Below are 20642 nucleotides of genomic sequence, written 5' to 3'. Positions count from 1 at the left end.
TATTTAAAACATGGAAGAGATCTTATTTTCTTTGTAGCTCAATCACTCTGCTTTCTTGACTACCTTAATTTCTGTGTGTGTTTTTTTAAGAATTAATAAAAACATAAATATGTAGAGTATGCTACAAATTTGATTCTGTTACTTTCGTTTCAATTAAATTTTCCCTCCCTAATAGATTTTAGTCTGTAAAAAGGAAAGTCATATTCAATTTCTTTTGTATATTCCCATTGCATCTGTTACAGTAAGGGTCCCCAACCCTCAGGCCGCAGACCAACCACCTATGGCCTGTTAGGAACCAGGCCACACAGCAGGAGGTGAGCGGAGAGTGAGTGAGCATTTCCACCTGAGCTCCACCTCCTGTCAGGTCAGCAGGGGCATTAGATTCTCACAGAAGTGCAAACCGTATTGTGAACTTTGCATGTGAAGGATCTAGGTTGCAGGTTCCTTATGAGAATCTAACTAATACCTGATGATCTGAAGTGGAATAGTTTTATCCCAAAACCATCTCCCCCCCTACTCCGCCATCCCTACACCCCTTCCCCCATTCTCAGAAGCATCGTCTTCCACGAACACATTGTCTTCCACAGAAACATTGTTTGCCACTGGTCCCTGATGCCAAAAATGTTGGGGACCATTGTATTACAGTGTCATGCAACTTCCTTATTAGAAGTTGCCTTTTTGTCATTGAGAACTACTCTGTCCTTCCTGAGGTACCATGATACAGGTTGGGGATGCAGAAGGAGACTTAATTCACTAGAAAGGCCTGTGTAAGAAGCACTCAGACTGCTGGAAGTAGAGTAAAGCGAACAATACTTCAAGCATCAGGCATTACATCCTTTATCCAACCAATGTGCTAGGAGTTAAATATGTTTGTTGCTGACAACAGTTAACATAGACTGTGAGAACTGCAGGTGAACTGTGTCACATTTTGTTTCAAAATTATTTCAGTGTCATGAGAAATGTTTTCTGTTGCTTTTAACTTGCAATAATTTGACACTTTCCTCTTTTAAAAAGTTTTTATTATGCACAGTGGAGAAAATAATCCCAAAAGCTTATGAATACTGTATTAGGTTAGGTCAGAAGCCTAAAACTTGAAATTTTGTATGCTGATTTGAAAATTTACTATCAAACTTCTAAAACAATAAAATCTTGTTTTATAATATTTACCAGATACTCTGTCCTTCAGTGTACTTTTTGAACCCTGCAATATTTACAGTTTTATGATAATAATACTTTTCCTAAAATTCAGTTTATATAAATTAAATCAGATTCCAAATTTGCTAAATTTATGTTCTTTTTTTCATGTATGTAACTTATAGTTGTTCGTTCTCTTCTGTATGTATTAAGTTCTGGGCTCTTGCCTGCAGAATGTTTAATACATACATACTCCTCAAAAATACCCTCCAAATTCCACCTTTTCAGTGCTATGCCACAGTTTTTGTAGTAAGTTAATATGAGTCCATCACAGATATTTTATCCATCTAAGGAAACCAAATGGCTGTTTTGAATAGCCACTATTTTCCAGGAATATGCTGGAAGCAAGTAAATGGAAATGAAAGTCATGGTTTTTACTCTCAAATAACTTTCAATCTATTGAGAAAATAATAAAATTTTATGTTATTTTTCATAAGAAAGGTATACTAAATTACGTAGAATATATATATATATATGTATTACAGATATGCATGGACTTAGATTGGTGTTCCTTTCCTAAGAGAATTACTTGAAGACATATTCCAGATAACTTTTAAATAAATAACTCAAGAAGCATAATATAAAAAGTAATGGCAATGAGAATAAAAGCCACTTTAAAAATGTGGTCATAGGCTGGGCACAATGGCTCACGCCTATAATCCTAGCACTTTGGGAGGCCGAGGCAAGTGGATCACCTGAGGTCAGTAGTTCGAAACCAGCCTGGCCAACATAGTGAAACCCCATCTTTACTTAAAAAAATACAAAAATTAGCTGAGTGTGGGGACAGGAGCCTGTAATCCCAGCTACTCAGGAGGCTGAGGCAAGATGAATCGCTTGAACCCAGGAAGCAGAGGTTGCAGTGAGCTGAAATCGTGCCACCACACTCCAGCCTGGGTGACAAGAGCAAAACTCCATCTCAAAAAAATATATATGATCATGAAAATTAAATACCAATGCAAGCTGCTATTCTTGGAAAAGAATATCTAGTTTAAAATATTTATATGACAGAAAGGCAAATAGTAGTTTGCAGATTAAATTAACAAGTATTAGCTGGCAGGCAGGGGATGAGGGTAGAGTAAAGAGGGCATATTTCTCATCCTCTCATGCATAGGTGGGAATCAGAAGCTATTGCTTTGTTCTTGAATTTAATTATTAGGGATATCATTCATATATACAGTTGACTAATCTAACAACAATGATGGGTAGAAGTTAAGACAGGATTTCTTCTCTCCAGATCACCACAGGCAATAAAAGTAAACAAGGTAGAATTTATAGAGCATTGAACAAAAAATAAAATAGAACAGTCTAAGAGATGGGATTCAGGAGTCAGACTAGCTATCCTGAAATACCACCTTGATCAAAGGTGAATTACTTGACATACACAGCACAGGTTTCCCCAATCATTATGTAAAAGCCATTCACCTTTTAATATACATATTTAATGTGTGCCTACTATGTGCCAGCTACAGTTTTAGATGTTGCTATGATCTGAATGTCTCCCAAAAATTATGTGTTGAAACTTAATCCTTACTGTGGTGGTATTAAGAGGTAGAGCCCTTGTACTGAGTCATGAGGGCGCTGCCCTCATGAATGGATTAGTGCCTTATAAAGAGACTAGAAGGAATTAGCTTAAGCCTTTTTTTGCCCTTCTCCTGTCCATGATGTGAGAACACAGTGTTCACTTCTTTTGCCATGTGAGGCAAAGACCCTCGCCAGATACCAAATGCTGGCATTTTGATCTTGGACTTCCCAAGCTCCAGAACTGTGAGGAAATAAATTTCTGTTCTTTATAAATTATCCAGTCTAAGATATTTTGTTACAGCAGCTCAAACTAAAACTTACACTAAGATCATAATGTTGAATAAAACAGATAAAGTTGCAGCTCTCTGTGGGTGCCTACCCTGTAGATAGGGACACTCACTTTTAGGAAAGGAATAGATAAATTCATAATATTATAAGGTAATGAAAAAAAGAGCTATGAAGAAAAATAAAGGGGAATGAGTAGATGAGAGTTTGTTCTATGTATCCATATCACTGTTGAATTTTAGTCCAGGAGAAAGAGTACTATTTAAATAAATTTTCAGGAAGTGCTCTGTGAGATGACATTTTAGCAAAACTCTGAAAGATGTGAAGGAATGATCTACTGAAAATCTGAGGAAAACATTTCAGGCCTAAGGAAACAAGCACAAAGGCCTCAAGATGAGAAGGACTCTATTATGTAAGAAACAGTAGAAGCCCAGTGTGGATACAGCTGGGTGAGCTTGAGGAAAACCATACAAGATGTAGCCAGAGACAGATAGGGGCCAGGACTGTGAGGTCTTCCAGGCCATGATAACAAGTTTGGATTGTATTTTATGTGTAACAGTTACAAAGTTTTTAGTTGGAAGGGTACGTGACCTGATTTTCATTTCTAAATGCCTTCTTTCTGGCTGTTCCGTGGAGAACAGCTTAAAGGAGAGCAAGAGTGAAAGCACCAAGTCCAACCTGAAAGCTTTTGCAGTAATGAAAATAAGAAATGATGGCAGTTTGTTCTAGGATGAATGTAATTTGAAAATAGACCGAAGAGCCAGGCGCAGTGGCTCACGCCTGTAATCCCAACACTTTGGGAGGCCGAGGCAGGTGGATCATCTGAGGTCTGAAGTTCGAGACCAGCCTGGCCAACATGACAAAACTCTGTTTCTACTAAAAATACAAAAATTAGCCAGGCGAGGTGATGGATGCCTATGGTCCCACCTACTCGGGAGGCTGAGGCAGGAGAATCACTTGAGTCCAGGAGGCAGAGATTGCCATGAGCTGAGATTGCACCACGGCACTCCAGCCTGGGTGATAGAGCGAGGCTCTGTCTGAAATAAATAAATAAATAAATAGACCTAATAGGATTTTGCTGATGGTATAGAGTATAAGGTAAAAATGAATTAAGGGTAGGTCCTAGATTGTTTATGTGAGCAACAGGGAATATAAATATGCAATTTACTGAGATGAGGCAGATAGGGAAAGGAGCCAATTTAGACCTAGAGATCGAGTTTCATTTGACATGTTAATTTTTGTATGTTTGTTACCCATCCTATTGGTGATGTCCAGTGGCAGAGTGAAGCTCTGCCTTTTTCTGAAGATCATTCCTTCACATCTTTCAGAGTTTTGCTAAAATGTTATCTCACAGAGCACTTCCTGAAAATTTATTTAAATAGTACTCTTTCTCCTGGACTAAAATTCAACAGTGATATGGATACATAGAACAAACTCTCATCTACTCATTCCCCTTTATTTTTCTTCATAGCTCTTTTTTTCATTACCTTATAATATTATGAATTAATTCCTTTCCTAAAAAGCAAAAAAAGACTAGCTAGCCTGAAATTATCAGCACGTAGGTGACATTTAGAATCTCGGAACTGCATACCATCACAGCCCGGAATGGGTGTAAATAAAGAGAAGTTGGTGCCTAACATGGAGTTTGGAAAGGAAGGAGCCAGCAATGAAGGCTGAGAAGGAAAAAGATCTGGGAAGTCTGATGATCAAAAAGCCAAGGAACAAAATTATTTCTTGGAAGGGAGAATGATCAGCCATTTCACATACTGCTGTGAAGTTGAGGAAATTGATCACTGAGAATTCACCATTGGATGTGATAACATGGGGATTAGCTCTTTAAATGGAATGGTGGGATGCAGTCCTGATTAAAATGAATTCAAGAGAGAACGTGACATTAGGAAATAGAGGCAATAAATATAGACAATCTTTGAGGACTTTTTACTGTCAAGAAAAAGCATAGAAATTTGAGGTAATTGGAAGGGAGCCTGGGGAAAAGAGATTTTTATTAAAGATGAGAGGCATTTTAATATGTTTGTATGCTGATAGGAATAACCCAATAGAAAGAAAAATAAATGATGCAGCAAGAGAAGGAATGATTGCAGGATAAACCCCAGGGTGGATGAGAGGGATTGGGAATCAGTATGCAATTAGAGGGGCTGACTTTAGGAACAAGGCAGGCAACTCATCAGCTCTTTAAGAGAAAAGGCAGACTGTGTGGGTCTGAATGCACTCAACTGGCAAATTTGTTAATGAGAAGGTAAGGTAGGTCTCTTCCAATTTGCTTCCACTTTCTTTTGAAAAATAAAAAGTGATCCCATCGGTTGACAGTGAGAAGTAGGGTGAGGTATAGGATGTTTATTAAGAGGGGAGAAAGTGTGAATTGTCTTCTAGGAGGTTGACAAACTGAACTTGCTAGAGAATGTTGTTGGATTGTCTGGCAGTGCTGAGATTTGTGGCAATCACTTTAAGTGGAGACAGCAAAACTATGTGTTTTTATTCAGCCACAGTCAGCTGCTTAAATATGAGTGCAAAGTAGATGGATTCTGGACTTAATCAGAATTGGAACTTTAGCAGTTGGGTACAACATTTGGAGAGAGATGAGAGGAAGATGAGATGTGTGTAAAATGGAATGATCATAATGGTGAACTACAAAATTTGTCTAGGTAGAAATTGTGAGCAAAGGGATTGATGAACTTTTAAAAATGGCGTCATTTTGGTATGTGTAACTGAAGCATTATTGAAATAAAGAACAAACTTTTTTTGTTTTTTTGAGACAGAGTCTCACTCTTGTCACCAGACGGAGTGCAGTGGCATGATCTCGGCTCACTGCAACCTCTGTCTCCCAGTACTCAGTGTGTGGTCACAGTTAGCAGCACTGGCTTCATGTGGGAACTGGTTAGAACTACAGAATCTTAGACACAACCTAAACTTACTAAAATGGCATCTGCACTTTGACAAGAGCTCAAGGTAATTCCCGTACTGATAGAGTTTGAAAAGCACTTAAAACCATGCCTGATATGTAGTCCCCACTCAATAAATTAGCTTCCATCATTACTATGCCTTATGAAGTTTAATTATCACAAAGTACCTAATGATAATCTAAGTTCTTAAAGTTCTTTTTCAAATTAATCTCTCTTACAAACTAGATGATTCAAGATCCCACATTTTGTTATCTGGTTTAGTAACTGAGGAGTCTTTATGACTCAAATGTGATTCAGTACAAAAGAACACTTCTTATCCCAGATGTTCAAGATGATATTTTATCATTTTAAAATCTTGCCATTGTATATCCATAGTTTGTTCAGGGCCAGGCACGGTGGCTCACGCCTGTAATCCCAGTACTTTCGGAGGCCGAGGTGGGCAGATCACCCAAGGTAGGGAGTTTGTGATCAGCCTGGCCAACATGGTGAAACCCTGTCTCTACTAAAAATACAATTAGCTGGGTGTGGTGGCAGGTGCCTGTAATCCCAGCTACTCCGGAGGCTGAAGCAGGAGAATCATTTGAATCCAGGAGGTGGAGGTTGCAGTAAGCCAAGATTGTGCCACTGCACTCCAGCCTGAGCGACAAGAGTGAAACTCTGTCTTAAAAAAAAAAAAAAAAAAAAAAGGTTTGTTCAATGGTTGATTCACCCATTTATTCATGCAACAAATTACTGATTTCTTAGCACGTCTAGATACAATGCTGCATGCTAGGGAATCAAACACGAAAAAAATTGTAGATCTTAACCTCAATGAACTCAAAGATGGTAAAACATGAGGAAAAATACAACATGGAATAAGCTAGTTATTCTTAGTTACTCTAAGAGAAGAATGTCCTGAGTGCAGAGGAGCCTAGGGTAAAAAACACCTTAGCCTACCTGATGGGTCAGAGCACACTGCTTCACTTTTGAGCTCAAGATCCAGACCAGCTACCTAATTTTTAGAACCCAGTGCTAAATAAAAACAGAATGCCCCTTGTTCAGAAATTATTAGAAATTTGAAGAAAGAAACAGCAGAGCATCAAACCAAATGGCCCTTTGAGATAAATCAACGTGGGGCCCTATGCAATTGCATAGGTCACACAACCATTACTTGAATTTTTTTTTCTTTTTTTTTTTTTTTTTGAGATGGAGCCTCACTCTGTCACCCAGGCTGGAGTGCAGGGGGACAATCTCGACTCACAGCAACCTCTGTCTCCTGGGTTCAAATGAGTCTCCTGCCTCAGCCTCCCAAGTAGCTGGGATTACAGATGCCTGGCTAATTTTTGTATTTTTAGTAGAAACAGAGTTTCACCATGTTGGCCAGAGTGGTCTCGAACTCCTAACCCCACCTGCCCCAGCCTCCCAAAGTGCTGGGATTACAGGTGTGACCCACTGCACCTGGCCCATTATTTGGATTTTAAGAATGAATAGTTATCCATTAGATGCAAGAGACTGCAATTGAACATTTCTAGATTTAAGCAAAAATTGATCAATTAATCTTGTATTTATTCCAGAAATGAATTTATTCAGTTATTTTGTTTTCTGAATTACATCAAAGAAGATACATCCCTGTGCACTAAAATACCATATTTGGGTTGGCATTTAGTGGATTGCTTTTCCCCTTTTTATCCAGTTCTGTTTTTTTTTTTTTCCTACAAATTTGTAGGTCATTTTCTTCTCTTATAAATGAAAACATTTCCTTCCGTTTTATCACCCACCTCCCATCTCCTACCACAGATACAGTGAAGAGCTGCTGTTTGGAAAGCAGTTTTCTTTGGCACCATTGAGGCTACATCCTGTTTGTTTGAATTTGATTGCCCTCAACACACAAATTAAAAGAGAGTACATTAACAGAGATGTTAAGTTTTCAAAGTGAGAGACTACTGATAAGATTTTTAAGATCTCTGAAAATAGTTTCAAGTTTAAGTCAAAGTTAGTGAAGCAAACATTTCCAATGAAAGATTTAAAATAGTCTACTGAAAACTACCTGTGCATCTACCTCCCCAATTCCCATATCACAGAAATTCTTTAAACCTAGGTCTGACTTAAAATGATTTTTCTATTTCATCATCTATGTAGTGAAGAATAAGCCTGTTTCATTCAGATTCACAGTTAATAGATACTTTCTTGTTTATTTTGATGGGTCAGTGATGGATTACATTTGTGAAAATTAATAGTGCTGGATATATAATACATCTATAATAATTGCTAATTATTCTATAAGGTAAAGTAGGTAAAATGATTATATAAAAGTTAAAATAAATTATTCTACTAAACAGCTAATGAATATACTATATTTAAAGTTACTTAATCATATCATTATAGAGTTTATTTTGCAGATGAAAAAATTAAGATAAGAGGTTAAGTGACATACCCGAAGTCATACAGCTTTTTGAAGCAGAACTGGGAATCGGAAACTGCCTTTGCAAAATTATAACTGACAAAATTATAACAGTGAAAGAGATCTTACCTGACTCCATCTTGCTTCTAACCTCCAAGCTGTTCCTCGTCCATTCCTGGGAATAGGCCAAACTAACTTTGGGAGAAACTTATGGTTTAACTGTGAAACAATGACGATAACAGCACTTTCCCAAAACAAATCCCCTTCCTACCTAGGGACTAGATTGCTCTTGCAGAACTAACAAATCAGCCACAAGATCAGAAGTTATGGCTTCAGAGTCTTGCAACTGGAGACTGCAAGATTCTGACCCTCCCCAGATTGCTCCTTGGGGATAACATCACTATGGTAAAACCCTAGAACAGCGCTTGAGATATTTTGTAAACCCTGTACTCGATGTCGATGGATCAGCTGGCACCACTCAGATCAATAAACTGGCTCATCTGGTCTTGTGGCCCCCAGGAACTGATTCAGCCTGAGAGGACAGCTTCGGCTCACTATGATTTCATCTCCCACCTGACCAATCAGCACTCCTGACTCACTATCCCCACTACCTACCAAAGTTTCCTTAAAAAGCCTGATCCCCAGGGAGACTGGTTTCAGTAATACTGAAACTCTGGTCTCCCATCATGCCACCAGCTCTGTGTGAGTTAAACTCTATTGCAATTCTCCTGTCTTGACAAATCAGCTCTGTCTAGGCAGGGGGAAAGGAGAACCCTTTGCGGGGTTACAAGCCTCCTTGCTCCTGGTTTACTTTTTCTCATGGGTTTAATATAATATTTGAATGTAACATAAAATTTGAATACACTCAGAGGCACTACACAAATTCAAAGTTGAATTAAACTCTGGGCCATTTTGAAAATGTGATTAGACTTAGGAGCCAATTTTCATCCAATCATTAACATTGCCGAATGCCATTTGACTATATCTTACCTCTCTAGGCTTTATCAGCAATATCTAATAAATATGTATCATAATGTAAACTACCAAAGTGTTATTTTACTCTTTGCAAGGACTTTGGAAATAACTGCAAATTGCTTGCTTCTTTCTTTTGTCTCTTTCTTCTGGTTTTGTGTGTATGTGTGTGTGTGTGTTTAAAAAATATGAAAAATAGATATATCAGAATAAAGTCTTCTTGTAATATTATGTTAAATTATTTAATAATCAGTTTAATAATTAGAAAATAAAATATGTTATTAACAATATATATGTATAATAGTTGTATGACAAATTAAATCTTTGGCCAAATGGTTTGCTTATAATTTTGAGTGGTTTGATAAAATAAAATCATGTTAACCTACAACAGGGAAAATAATAAATTGAAAATAATAACTTGAAAATTATTTTATACCTGAAAATCATTTTAGCTTCTATTTTAAATGACTAGATTTTGTTCTGGACTAATTCAAAGAATAGCTTTTGTCACATTTAGTTTATAAAGACCCAGATACCTATTGAGATTATTTTGCCTATGTGATTTTTTTGAAATAAAAATTTTATTGAAGTGTAAGTACAAAAAGTGCACAAATCATAAGGTAAAAGTTAATTAATACTATTTATTTTCTAATTATTGCTGTATATAAAAATAACTATTAATGATGACCTTTTATTCTGTGCTCTCCCTAAATTCACTTATTAATCCTAATGATTTACTGGTAGCTTCTCTTAAATTTTCTATGGACATAATCATGTCATTTGTGAATAATGACATCTTTATTTTTCTTTTCCTATACTTATCCATTTTATTATTCTTGTATTATTGTTTGGCAGGGGTAAACAAATAGCATCTTTCTCTGAAAATGTTTATGTAAGTATGTTTTAACTTTTCCTTTAAATAATATTTTCACTGGATATAGAACTTCAGGTCAGCTGTTATTTATTTCATTATTTTAAAAGTGTTAATCCACTCTCTTCCATCATTTCAGTTGGAAAATCAACTGTCTTATTTTTACTCATTTTAAGATAATGTGTCTATTATTCCTTTGCTTTAAGATTTTCTTAATTGTCTTTATTTTACAATCATGTGCCTTTTGTGTGGTTTACTTTGCATTTACCCTTCTTGGGTGGTGTAGTACTTCTTGAACTTGAAGCTTGATGTCTTTTGTCAACTTTGAAAAATCCTATGCTATTAATTCTTTCAATATTGCTTCTCTCTCTCACTCCCTTCTGAGGTTCCAATGACACACATATATTGGCATTTTTATTACTGATCCAAGTATGTCTTCTGCTGTTTTTCTGCTTCTTAAATCCTATTTTCTCCATGTTGCAGCTTGAACACTTTCTGCCTCAATTTGGCAATTCTCTCTTCAGCTATGTCTAATCTGCTATTAATTCCATTTACGGAATTTTAAAAATATTTCTATTATTTAACGTAACACAGGTACAGAAAACTTAAGAAAGTGTATATAATGTCTATGCAATGAATAATCTTGGAAAGGACTAAGCATATCAAGAGCTACTCCAGAGCTCTCTCCATGGTCCCTGCCCAATCACAATACCCTCTAGCCCCTAGAGGTAGTCAATATTTTGACTTTTATAGTAATATAAGCTTATGAATTTTTTTTAACATGAGGACATTATACTAAGTGAAATAAGCCAGCCACAAAAAACAGATACTGTAGGATTCTATTTATACAAGGCCCTTAAAGTGGTAAAAATCATAGAGACAGAAAGTAGAATTGTGGTTGTCAGGAATTGATGGTGGCAGAGAGGGAATGGGGAGTTATTGTTTAATGGGTACAGAGTTTCAGTTTTACCAGCTGAAGAGTTATGGAGAGGGATGATGGTGATGGTGGCACGATGTTATGAAGTATTGTACTGAATACCACTGAACTGTATGCTTAAAGTGATTAAGATAGTTAATTTTATGTTATGTGTATATCACCACCACCATGACAACAACAACAAAAAATATTTTTTAAAAAACCTATAGGCTGATTTAAGTCCTTAAGAGGTGTCATCTTCTTTCTAGAAGGGATTCATTTTTGTCAGAGCAGGCAGTTTGATTTAGGGGAGATAGCCTTTATCTAATCTAAGATTTTGTTGATTGAGAGCAATATTTAGTTTTATGAAGGCTGATGTATTACTTGTTCACCTTTATTCCAATGGTATAGCCCTTTAGGACTCCCAGCTGAAAGTATGGAATATTTACCAAGAGCCCTCCTCCTTGGAAGACCCTGTACTCCTATTTGGTCCTCCCAGACTTGAGGCTGCCAAAAGGTTTACTCAGCTTTTTAGCCTTTTAGCGTTGCTGATGAATCAACAAGTGCCTCAAGCAGAAAAGTGGTACCATATGTTGGGTTAAAATCTCGAAATTTCCCTCATCTCCAGAAACTTGGCCCTCAAGTACTCACTTCCTTGGCAGCTTTTAAACCATTTTTAAAACTCATTTTTAAAAACTAGCTTTTCTGGTTATTTTTATGAAGTTGTTCTAATATAAAGTAGTCTGCCATAGCTGGATGTGAAAATCTTACCTATGTAATTCCTTTGGGCTTATTCATTTAGCAAGCATTGAAGCCAAAGATATAATTACAGGCATACTTTGGAGATATTGTAGGTTTGGTTCCAGACTACTGCAAGAGAGTATCACAATAGAGGAAGTCGCATGAAATTTTTTATTTCCCAGCATATATAAAAGTTATGTTTACACTGTATTGTAGTCCATTAAGTATCTAATATCGTTGTGTCCTTAAGAACAATATGTCTCAAAAACAAAGTACATACCTTAATTTCAAATACTTTATTGCTAATAAATGCTAATGGTCATCTGAGCCTTCAGTAAGTTGAAATTTTTTGTTGGTGGAATGTTTGCCTTATTGTTGATAGCTGCCAACTGATCAGGGTGGTGATTGCTGAATGTTGGATTTATTGTGGCAATTTATTAAAATAAGACAACAATGATGTTTGCTGCATCAATCGATTCTTCCTTTCATGAAAAATTTCTTTGTAGCATATCATACTGTCTGGTAGCATTTTACCCACAGTAGAACTTATTTCAAAATTGGAGTCAATCTTCTCCAATCCTGCTACTGCCTTATCAACTAAGTTTAGGGAATATTCTGAATATTTTGTTGTCATGTCAACAATATTCACAGCATCTTCAGCAGGGGTAGATACCATCTCAAGAAACCACTTTCTTGGCTTATTCATAAGAAGCAACTCCTGATTTGCTCAGGTGTTTTTTGTTTTTTTGTTTGTTTGTTTGTTTTTAATGAGATTGTAGCAATTCAGTCACATCTTTACACTCCACTTCTAACTTTAGTTGTCTTACTGTTTCCACCAGATCTGTATTTACTTCCTCCATTGAAGTCTTGAACCCCTTAAAGTCAACCATGACTTTAAAGTTGGAGTGAACTTTTTCCAAACTCCCGTTAATGTTAATATTTTGCCTTCCTTCCATGGTCACAAATAATCTTCATGGCATCTAGAATGGTAAGTTCTTTTCAGAAGGTTTCCAATTTACTTTGCCCAGATCAATCAGAGGAATCCCTTTCTATTAGCAGCTATAGCCTTACGAAATGTGTTTCTTAAATAATAAGGCTTGACAGTCAAAATTACTTCTTGATCCATGGGCTACCAGATGGATGTTGTGTCAACAGGCATAAAAAACATTAGGCCGGGCACGGTGGCTCATGCCTATAATCCCAGCACTTTGGGAGATCGAGGTGGGTGGATCACGAGGTCAGGAGATTGAGATCATCCTGGCTAACATGGTGAAACCCCGTCTCTACTAAAATACAAAAAAAAACTAGCTGGGTGTGGTGGCGGGCGCCTGTAGTCCCAGCTACTCAGGAGCCTGAGGCAGGAGAATGGCATGCCTGGGAGGTGGAGCTTCCAGTGAGCCAAGATCGCACCATAGCACCCCAGCCTGGGCAACAGAGCGAGACTCCATCTCAAAAAAAAAAAAAAAAAACAAACATTAATCTCCTTGTACATTACTATCAGAGCTCTTGGGTGACCAGGTTCATTGTCAATAAACAGTAATAAATTGAAAAGAATATTCTTTTCTGAGCAATAGGTCTTGACAGTAGGCTTAAAATATTTGGTAAGCCATGCTGCAAACAGATGTGCTGTCATTTAGGCTTTGTTGTTCCATTTATAAAGCACAGACAGAGATTTAGCACGATTCTTAAGGGCCCTGGAATTTTCAGAATGGTAAATGAGCATTGGCTTCAACTCAACTCAAATTCACCAGCTACATTAGTTTTCAGCAAGAGAGTTAGCTTGTTCTTTGAAACTTTGAAGCCAAGCATTGACTTCTCTCTAGCTATGGAAGTCATAGATGGTATCTCCTTCCAATAGAAGGTTGTTTCATCTACATTAAAAATCTGTTATTTAGTGTAGCCACTTTCATCAATGATCTTAGCTAGATCTTCTGGATAACTTGCTGCAGCTTCTATATCTGCACTTGCTGCTTCACCTTGCACTAGAAAAGTTAAGAAGATGGCTTCTGTTCTCAGCCTTCATGAACCAACCACTACTAGCTTCCAGCTTTTCTTCTGCAACTCCTTTGCCTCTCTTAGTCTTCATAAAGTTGAAGAAACTTATGGCCTTGCTCTGGATTGCGTTTTGGCTAAATTATGGAAATGTCATTCCTGGTTTGATCTTTCATCCAGACTACTCAAACTTTCTTGATATCAGCAATAAGGCTGTTTTACTATCTTATCATTCATGTGTTCACTGGAGTAGCACTTATCATTTTCTTCCTGAATTTTTCCTTTGCATTCACACCTTGGCTAACTGGCACAAGAGGCCTAGCTTTCAGCTTATCTCTGCTTTTGACATGTCTTCCTCACTAAGTTTAATCATTTCTAGCTTTTGATTTAAAATAAGACTTGTGACTCTTCCTTTCACTTGAACACTTAGAGGCTATTGTAGGGTTATTAATTGGCTTAATTTCAATATCGTTGTGTCTCAGGGAATAGGGAGGCCCAGGAAAGGGAGAGAAATAGGGGAGCGACTGGTCATTGAAGCACTCAGAATACACACCACATGTATTGATTGTTTGCCTTTTTACATGGATATGGTTCACGACACCCCAAAACAGTTATAATAGTAACATCAAAGATTGTTTATCACAGGTCACCATAACAGATATAATAATAATGAAAGTGGAATATTGTGAGAATTACCAAAGTGAGCACATGATGTTGGAAAAATGGCACCGATAGACTTGCTTGACACAGGGTTGCCACAAACCTTCAATTTGTGAGAAAATGCAATATCTGCAGAGAAGGATAAAGTGAAGCGCAATAAAACGAAGTATGCCTGTACACTGTTTAGTTGTTTTTTAAGTGGACTTCTAAAGCAATGCATGTACTAGACAATGTCTTAAACTTTGTGTATCCCTGTGCATATGCTTTTTTTTTTGAGACAGGGTCTCACTCCCATTGCCCAGGTGGGAGTACAGTGGTGTGATTATAGCTCATTGCAACCTCAACCTCCTGGGCTCAAGCGACCCTCTCACCTCACTTTTTGAGTTCTCACTATGTTGTGCAGGCTGGTCTCAAACTCCTGGGCTCAGCTCACCTTGGCTTCTCAAAGTGCTGGGATTATAGGCCTGAGCCACCGCACATGGCCTACATATGCTTCAAGGTCAGAAAAGACAGCCTGTTTGGGCTGTCTATGTATCACATCATGTTTTGTTTCATCTGTTAATGTTATTTAATGATAATAAGAAGTCTAAGAATATACCGTCATGTTGAAATAACTTAATTCCTAAGTTTTTATTTCTATGTTGATGTACATATGCAAAGGAATAAAATGTTCTAAAGTAAAAGAGAAGTATTAGCAGATTAAGTTCTCTGTCTCACACACACACACGCACACACACAGCATGTAATATTTACGAAAGCTTTGATTAACACAGGGAGCTACATTTCCTATTGAATGGTATTGTGCTCACTGATATAGCACTCATCTGGTATTTATACACTCAATAGGCATCTCTTTATAACTAACCCAAATATTACTACACCAGTATATGTAGAACTACAGGCAAGCTGCTCAGCAGGTACAGGGCACCGAAGCCTCAAGATACAGAGAAGTCTTACAGCATGCCTTAAGCACTTAATCTCAAAAACAAATCCGAGTTATTCCATTAATTTCCATTTTCCCCTAATGTTTTACTTTTATAATTTTCTACACTCTCATTTTGAAAAAAATATTATAACATTGATCAGAATGGGCCTCCAACTTTTTTTCCCTGCCACTCCTCAATCCCTCTTTACATTCTATGGTACACCTCTTTCATGCAAGGGATGTATTACTAATAATGGTAGTGTGTAAAAACTAAAATCTTAATAGTACAATATTTATTTTATTTTATGTATTTATTATGGTTTGAGACAAGGTCTCCCTATGTCGCCCAGGCTAGAGTGAATTTGCATGATTTCTGCTCACTGCAACTTCCACCTCCTGGGCTCAAGTGATCCTCCCACCTCAGCCTCCCAAGTAGCTGGGACTACAGGTACATGCCACCACTCTTGGCTAGCTTTTGTATTTTTTGTAGAGACAGGGTTCTTGCTATGTTGCCCAGGGTAGTCTTGAACTCCTGGGTTCAAGTGATACACCCACCTCAGCCTCCCAAAGTGCTGGGATGGCAGGAATGAGCCACCACATCCGATCACAATATTTAAAAATACTCAAGAAGATCACTATTTAAATGCAGTTTATTTGGCATTCTTTTTTTAAATAAAAAATTTACTCATTAATCTATTCATTTTTAAATGAATAGTTATTAAGCAGCCTATAAATTGAGTCTAACTTTTTTTGAGTGCGAGACAGCATACTAGATATTAGATATTTTACTCTAAAATGAAGGTCAAGTGATCAAATAATGGATTATGAGACTATTAAAAATTCAAAATATCCATGGAAATTATAAAAAACTGAATAACAGAGAAAAATAGATGCCCATTCTATAAACTATACTACAGATATCATTTGGTGATATTTTTGATAGCATAAGTGTTGGGTTGTACTTCTGGAATCTTGAGCCATTAAGTCTAAATTATTTTTAATCTGTCCTAAAGCCTGCAAAAATATAAGATGGAATCTGGAGTTACAGAGTAATTCTCATAGCCTTGCATGTTAATTATGTATTAAATTCTTGAACAGTATTGCCATTTCAAACAATGCATAAACCCAGATCAATCTTTGGATTTGAAACTATTATTAAAATAACATTTGTAAAGTATGAGGGGATAATCTTGATATTATACCCATGATAGTTTCTGAATCATTTCCTTCATTTTTATACTAAAAATGACTAAGTTTGAAAATAATAGTAATATTACAAAAATGAGTCTTTGCCTAGGCTTAGAAGATATCCTATATTGCTATTTAGGTTCTTTTCTCAAAAGAAAAAATTGTTTTCGCCCAAGGAATTCAGTTATCTGTACCATTATGGAAAAATCTTGGTATTACATGCCAACAGTGTCACCCAGGATCATTGAATTACCTGTTAAAGCTCCTGTAATCAGGCAGTTCTGCCTTTCCTTCAGGCTTGAAAAGTTTAGGATATAAAGCCTCTAAAAGCTCCGGATCATTGCTAATGGCTTGTTCCCAAGGAGATTGATAGTACTTAGGGACAGCTGTGGTGTTGAATTTTTCGGGAGGAATTTCCTTCAGTGGTCCAGAATATCCTTTGGAAAAATATAGCAAAAATAAGTAAACACTGTGCCTGAGAGTTACTAACCTCCACCCAACATTTTACCATGTTTGATTTTTCATGCTGGGATAAATTTATGAAGCATGCATCCTTTTCATGATCCCTTAGAAAACAGCAGTCTGCAAGTGTTAGACATTTCAGAGCTCCTGTAAGCTTATGGAACTTTAAAAGTAAACCATTTTTCTTAATGTTTAATTTTTCCAAATTATACAGTTTTTTCTTGACTATCTTAGTATATATATTTTTCCAGTAAAACCGTTCATTTCATTTTCTAAAAATTGTGCTCCTTGCATTAATTCACACTAGACTTTAGATACCACAATTAATTAATTTAAAAATGTTAATATTGAGTGCCTATTGTAGTCTAAGCTAGGGGAAATCACAACGAAGACAAAATCTCCCTCCCTCCAGAGCTGATTCTTTAGAGGTGATGTTTGGGTCTTGTCTATCTTCAATTGCTGAGTGCTCTGTAAACTGTTTAAGCTTCAAGAAGATGAAGTAACTTGTTTCCACTTCCTTATTCAGGTCCAGCTCTTCTTAGCTCCTGATGTATCCATCCCCTGTTTATTTTGTTCCTCAAGATTTCTTACCTAACTTTTCTGCTTCTGATCTCACCTCCCCAGTTTATTCTTCCCATAACAGCTGGGAATTTTCTGTAAATACTGTTTAAAAGTCACAGAAATTCTTGGCATAGATCTTTAAACCTTTTTCACATGCATAGAGTGACACTCTTCCAGTTTTCTAAGGCACAGTTACCTACTTTCTGTTTACACTGCCATATTACCTAATTATATCCCTGCAATTCTCTCTTCCACCATGTCAAATCCCTTTACCATTTGATGACTTCTACTTTTAGATTTCTCTGATGCTCTTTCCCATCTCTGCAATAATTTTGATTTCTTCTGTCAAAGCATGCCTATTTTCTCTTTACACTAAAATGTTTGTCTCCTCAAAAAAAAAAAAAAGCCCCTTCCTGATAATTCCATGTCTAAACAGTTATTTGTGATTATTTAATTTTCTTCAGATTGCCTCCAGTATCTAATAGAAATGTTTTTTGGTAGGCTCCTTTTCTCTGCTTACCACTTAAATATTGTTGTTCCTCAAAGCTCTTTTCTTACACAATGCACTCTACCTAGAAAATTCCATTTAATATTCATAGCTTCGATTGTGACCTATGTATTGATAACTCTTTTTTTAAAAAAACATCAAGCCCTCTAGTCAATTATTCACTATATTTATCAAAATAAATGATCCAGTGGCACCATTTATAACTTGTCTAGACCTAAATGCAGCCATTTTCTAATATATTCTACTTCTTTTTCTACTTTGGTTATTTTAGCAAATGTTATCACTTTACTCTCAGATGCCCAAGACACAGCATTATCTGAAAAGTCTCCCTCATCCCCACAAGAAATCACAAAGTGTAACCAACTATACTTCCTAAGGATTTCTAAAACAGTGGCTCTCATATTATTGTGTGCCTGAATTATCTTGGATACGTATTTAAAATGTAGATATTAGGATCCTCCCTCCAAAAGTTTGGCTTCAGTAAGTCTCAGGTATGACCTAAAACTCCATTGTTTAACAAACTCTTATACAAATCTTATGCAGGTGATCTACAAACAGAACAATGAAGAACATTGCTCTAAAAAATTCTCTTTACATTTCTGTTACTCCTGCCCTGGGTCAGGCCCAGGTGTCTCTTGCCTGGGTGTTCACCACAGCTTCAAAACTAATCCTTTAGCTCTAACCCTCTCCCAGCCACCCTCCACACTGCTGCCCCAGGAGACCTTCCTAACTGGCTACACTATTCCCCTGCTCAGGGGGCCATAATGCCCCCCAGGACAAAATCGCAACGACTCAGCATGACCCATGTGGCCCTTCCACCCATCCAGCCTCACCACATGCTTTCTCCTTTCACACTCTTTGCTCCAGGATTATGGATCTAGTTACTTGTTGCTTGGGGTGCCCCTTATGCCCCCCTACTTGGTCCGTTTATTTTCTGTGCCTGGAATGTTCTCCCTACTTCTTGTCATGTGCAAATTTCTATTACAAGCCTTGGCTTCAGATCACCCTTCTATGAAGCCATTCCTGCCTCCCCAAGGAAAAGAGTTCCCTTTTCTGTGTCTTGTCTTTGTATATTATATGTAACTCTATCACCGTAACTACCACATTTCATTTCCTATTCCTTTCCTGGAGTTGAACAGAGGTCAGACCTTTAAAAACCAGAAAATTTTAAGTTTTATAAAATTTTTTAAAATTCCTCAAAATCCCACCACCCTAACACAAGTATTTAGTTTTGTGTATTTTCTTCCAGTTTTTCTTCACACATAAACATAATAATCACATAACTAGAACATCTAGTGTAGTATTACGTTTTTCCCAAAAATTTGTTGAAAATACTTTTAAATGTTTCTATATCATGTTCATAATTATTTTAAGGGTTTCACAATAATCTATTAAATTAAGTAACCATAGTTATGTAATCTTTTCCCAATTTTGAACATTCAGGGTTTTCTAATTTCTTTTTATAGATGTCATTAAATAACAACTTTTTTTCTTTTTTGATACGCTGAGTTATTTACAGAAAAGAATGTGCTTATGTTTAACCACACAGAAATATTACAATTCAGCAATGCCATATGTCTACATTTATTTGATTTTTAAATATGTTTTAATATAACTGAAATTTAGATAAATTTTATTTTTACAGTATTATGGCATTTTCATACTATTCTTTATTCATGTATGAAAAAAGTTGGCTTTTGGATACATAGTTGGCTAATCACTAACAAATTAATTTGCTAAATTGGAATAATTATAGTTTGTTTACTGAGGTTATTGTACTTTTCAACCATGGTCACCCTGTTGTGTTGTCAAATACTAGGTCTTATTCATTCTTTACTGCTTCATAGACATTCATAACCTCAAAGTCTTAATTTATAAAATGAGGATTGCAATTAGTATGTCATAGAGTTACTGTGAAATTAAAGAAGAAAATATATATCACAGCACTTTATAAATTATGCAATCCTATACGATAGGATTTCAATATAATTACAAATTACTTATTGTAATTTTCAATATAGCAGGTGATTAACAGACCATCTAAAACAAAGAACATATGGCTACTATAAATGTTTTATGTGATTCCTTTAGGTCTGAATTTTTGCATTTGTCTTGTATTTATCCAAAAAAAATTTTTTTTTTTGAGTCACGATCTCACTTTGTTTGTTGCCCAGGCTGAAGTGCAGTGGTGTGATCATGGCTCAGTGCAGCCCCCACCTCCTGGACTCAAATGATCCTCCTACCCCAGCCCCCCAAGCAGCTGGGACTATAGGTGTGCACCACCACACCCAGCTACATTTTGTATTTATTGTAGAAACTAGGTTTCACCATGTGGTCCAGGCTGGTCTCAAACTTGTGGGCTCAGGTGATCCACCCACCTCAGTCTCCCAAAGTGCTGGGATTACAGGTGTGAGCCACTGTGCCTGGGGCCCAAAAAACATATTTAATGAGAAAACATATATTATTTAAATACTATTTAACAAAGGTTTTAAATGCCTTGAGTCATATCATTAGGTACATAGAAATTTTATTGTTCTATTGGCAA

At 36.6% G+C, this 20642-nt stretch overlaps 1 protein-coding gene across 1 annotated transcript in view; it reads right to left on the bottom strand.

The window, feature by feature from the left end:
- MYOZ2 (myozenin 2) overlaps nt 1–20642 on the bottom strand; it is a 48378-nt gene that overhangs the window by 3312 nt on the left and 24424 nt on the right. The window contains exon 5 of the mRNA XM_015139140.3: nt 16820–17003. Coding sequence (XP_014994626.3) covers nt 16820–17003 — 184 coding nt within the window. The remainder of the gene's footprint in view (nt 1–16819; nt 17004–20642) is intronic.

Source organism: Macaca mulatta, chromosome 5, assembly GCF_049350105.2.
Source record: "Macaca mulatta isolate MMU2019108-1 chromosome 5, T2T-MMU8v2.0, whole genome shotgun sequence".
In the NCBI taxonomy this organism is placed as follows: domain Eukaryota; kingdom Metazoa; phylum Chordata; class Mammalia; order Primates; family Cercopithecidae; genus Macaca; species Macaca mulatta.
Note: the sequence above shows the minus strand (reverse complement) of the source record. Positions and strands in the feature narration are given on the sequence as shown.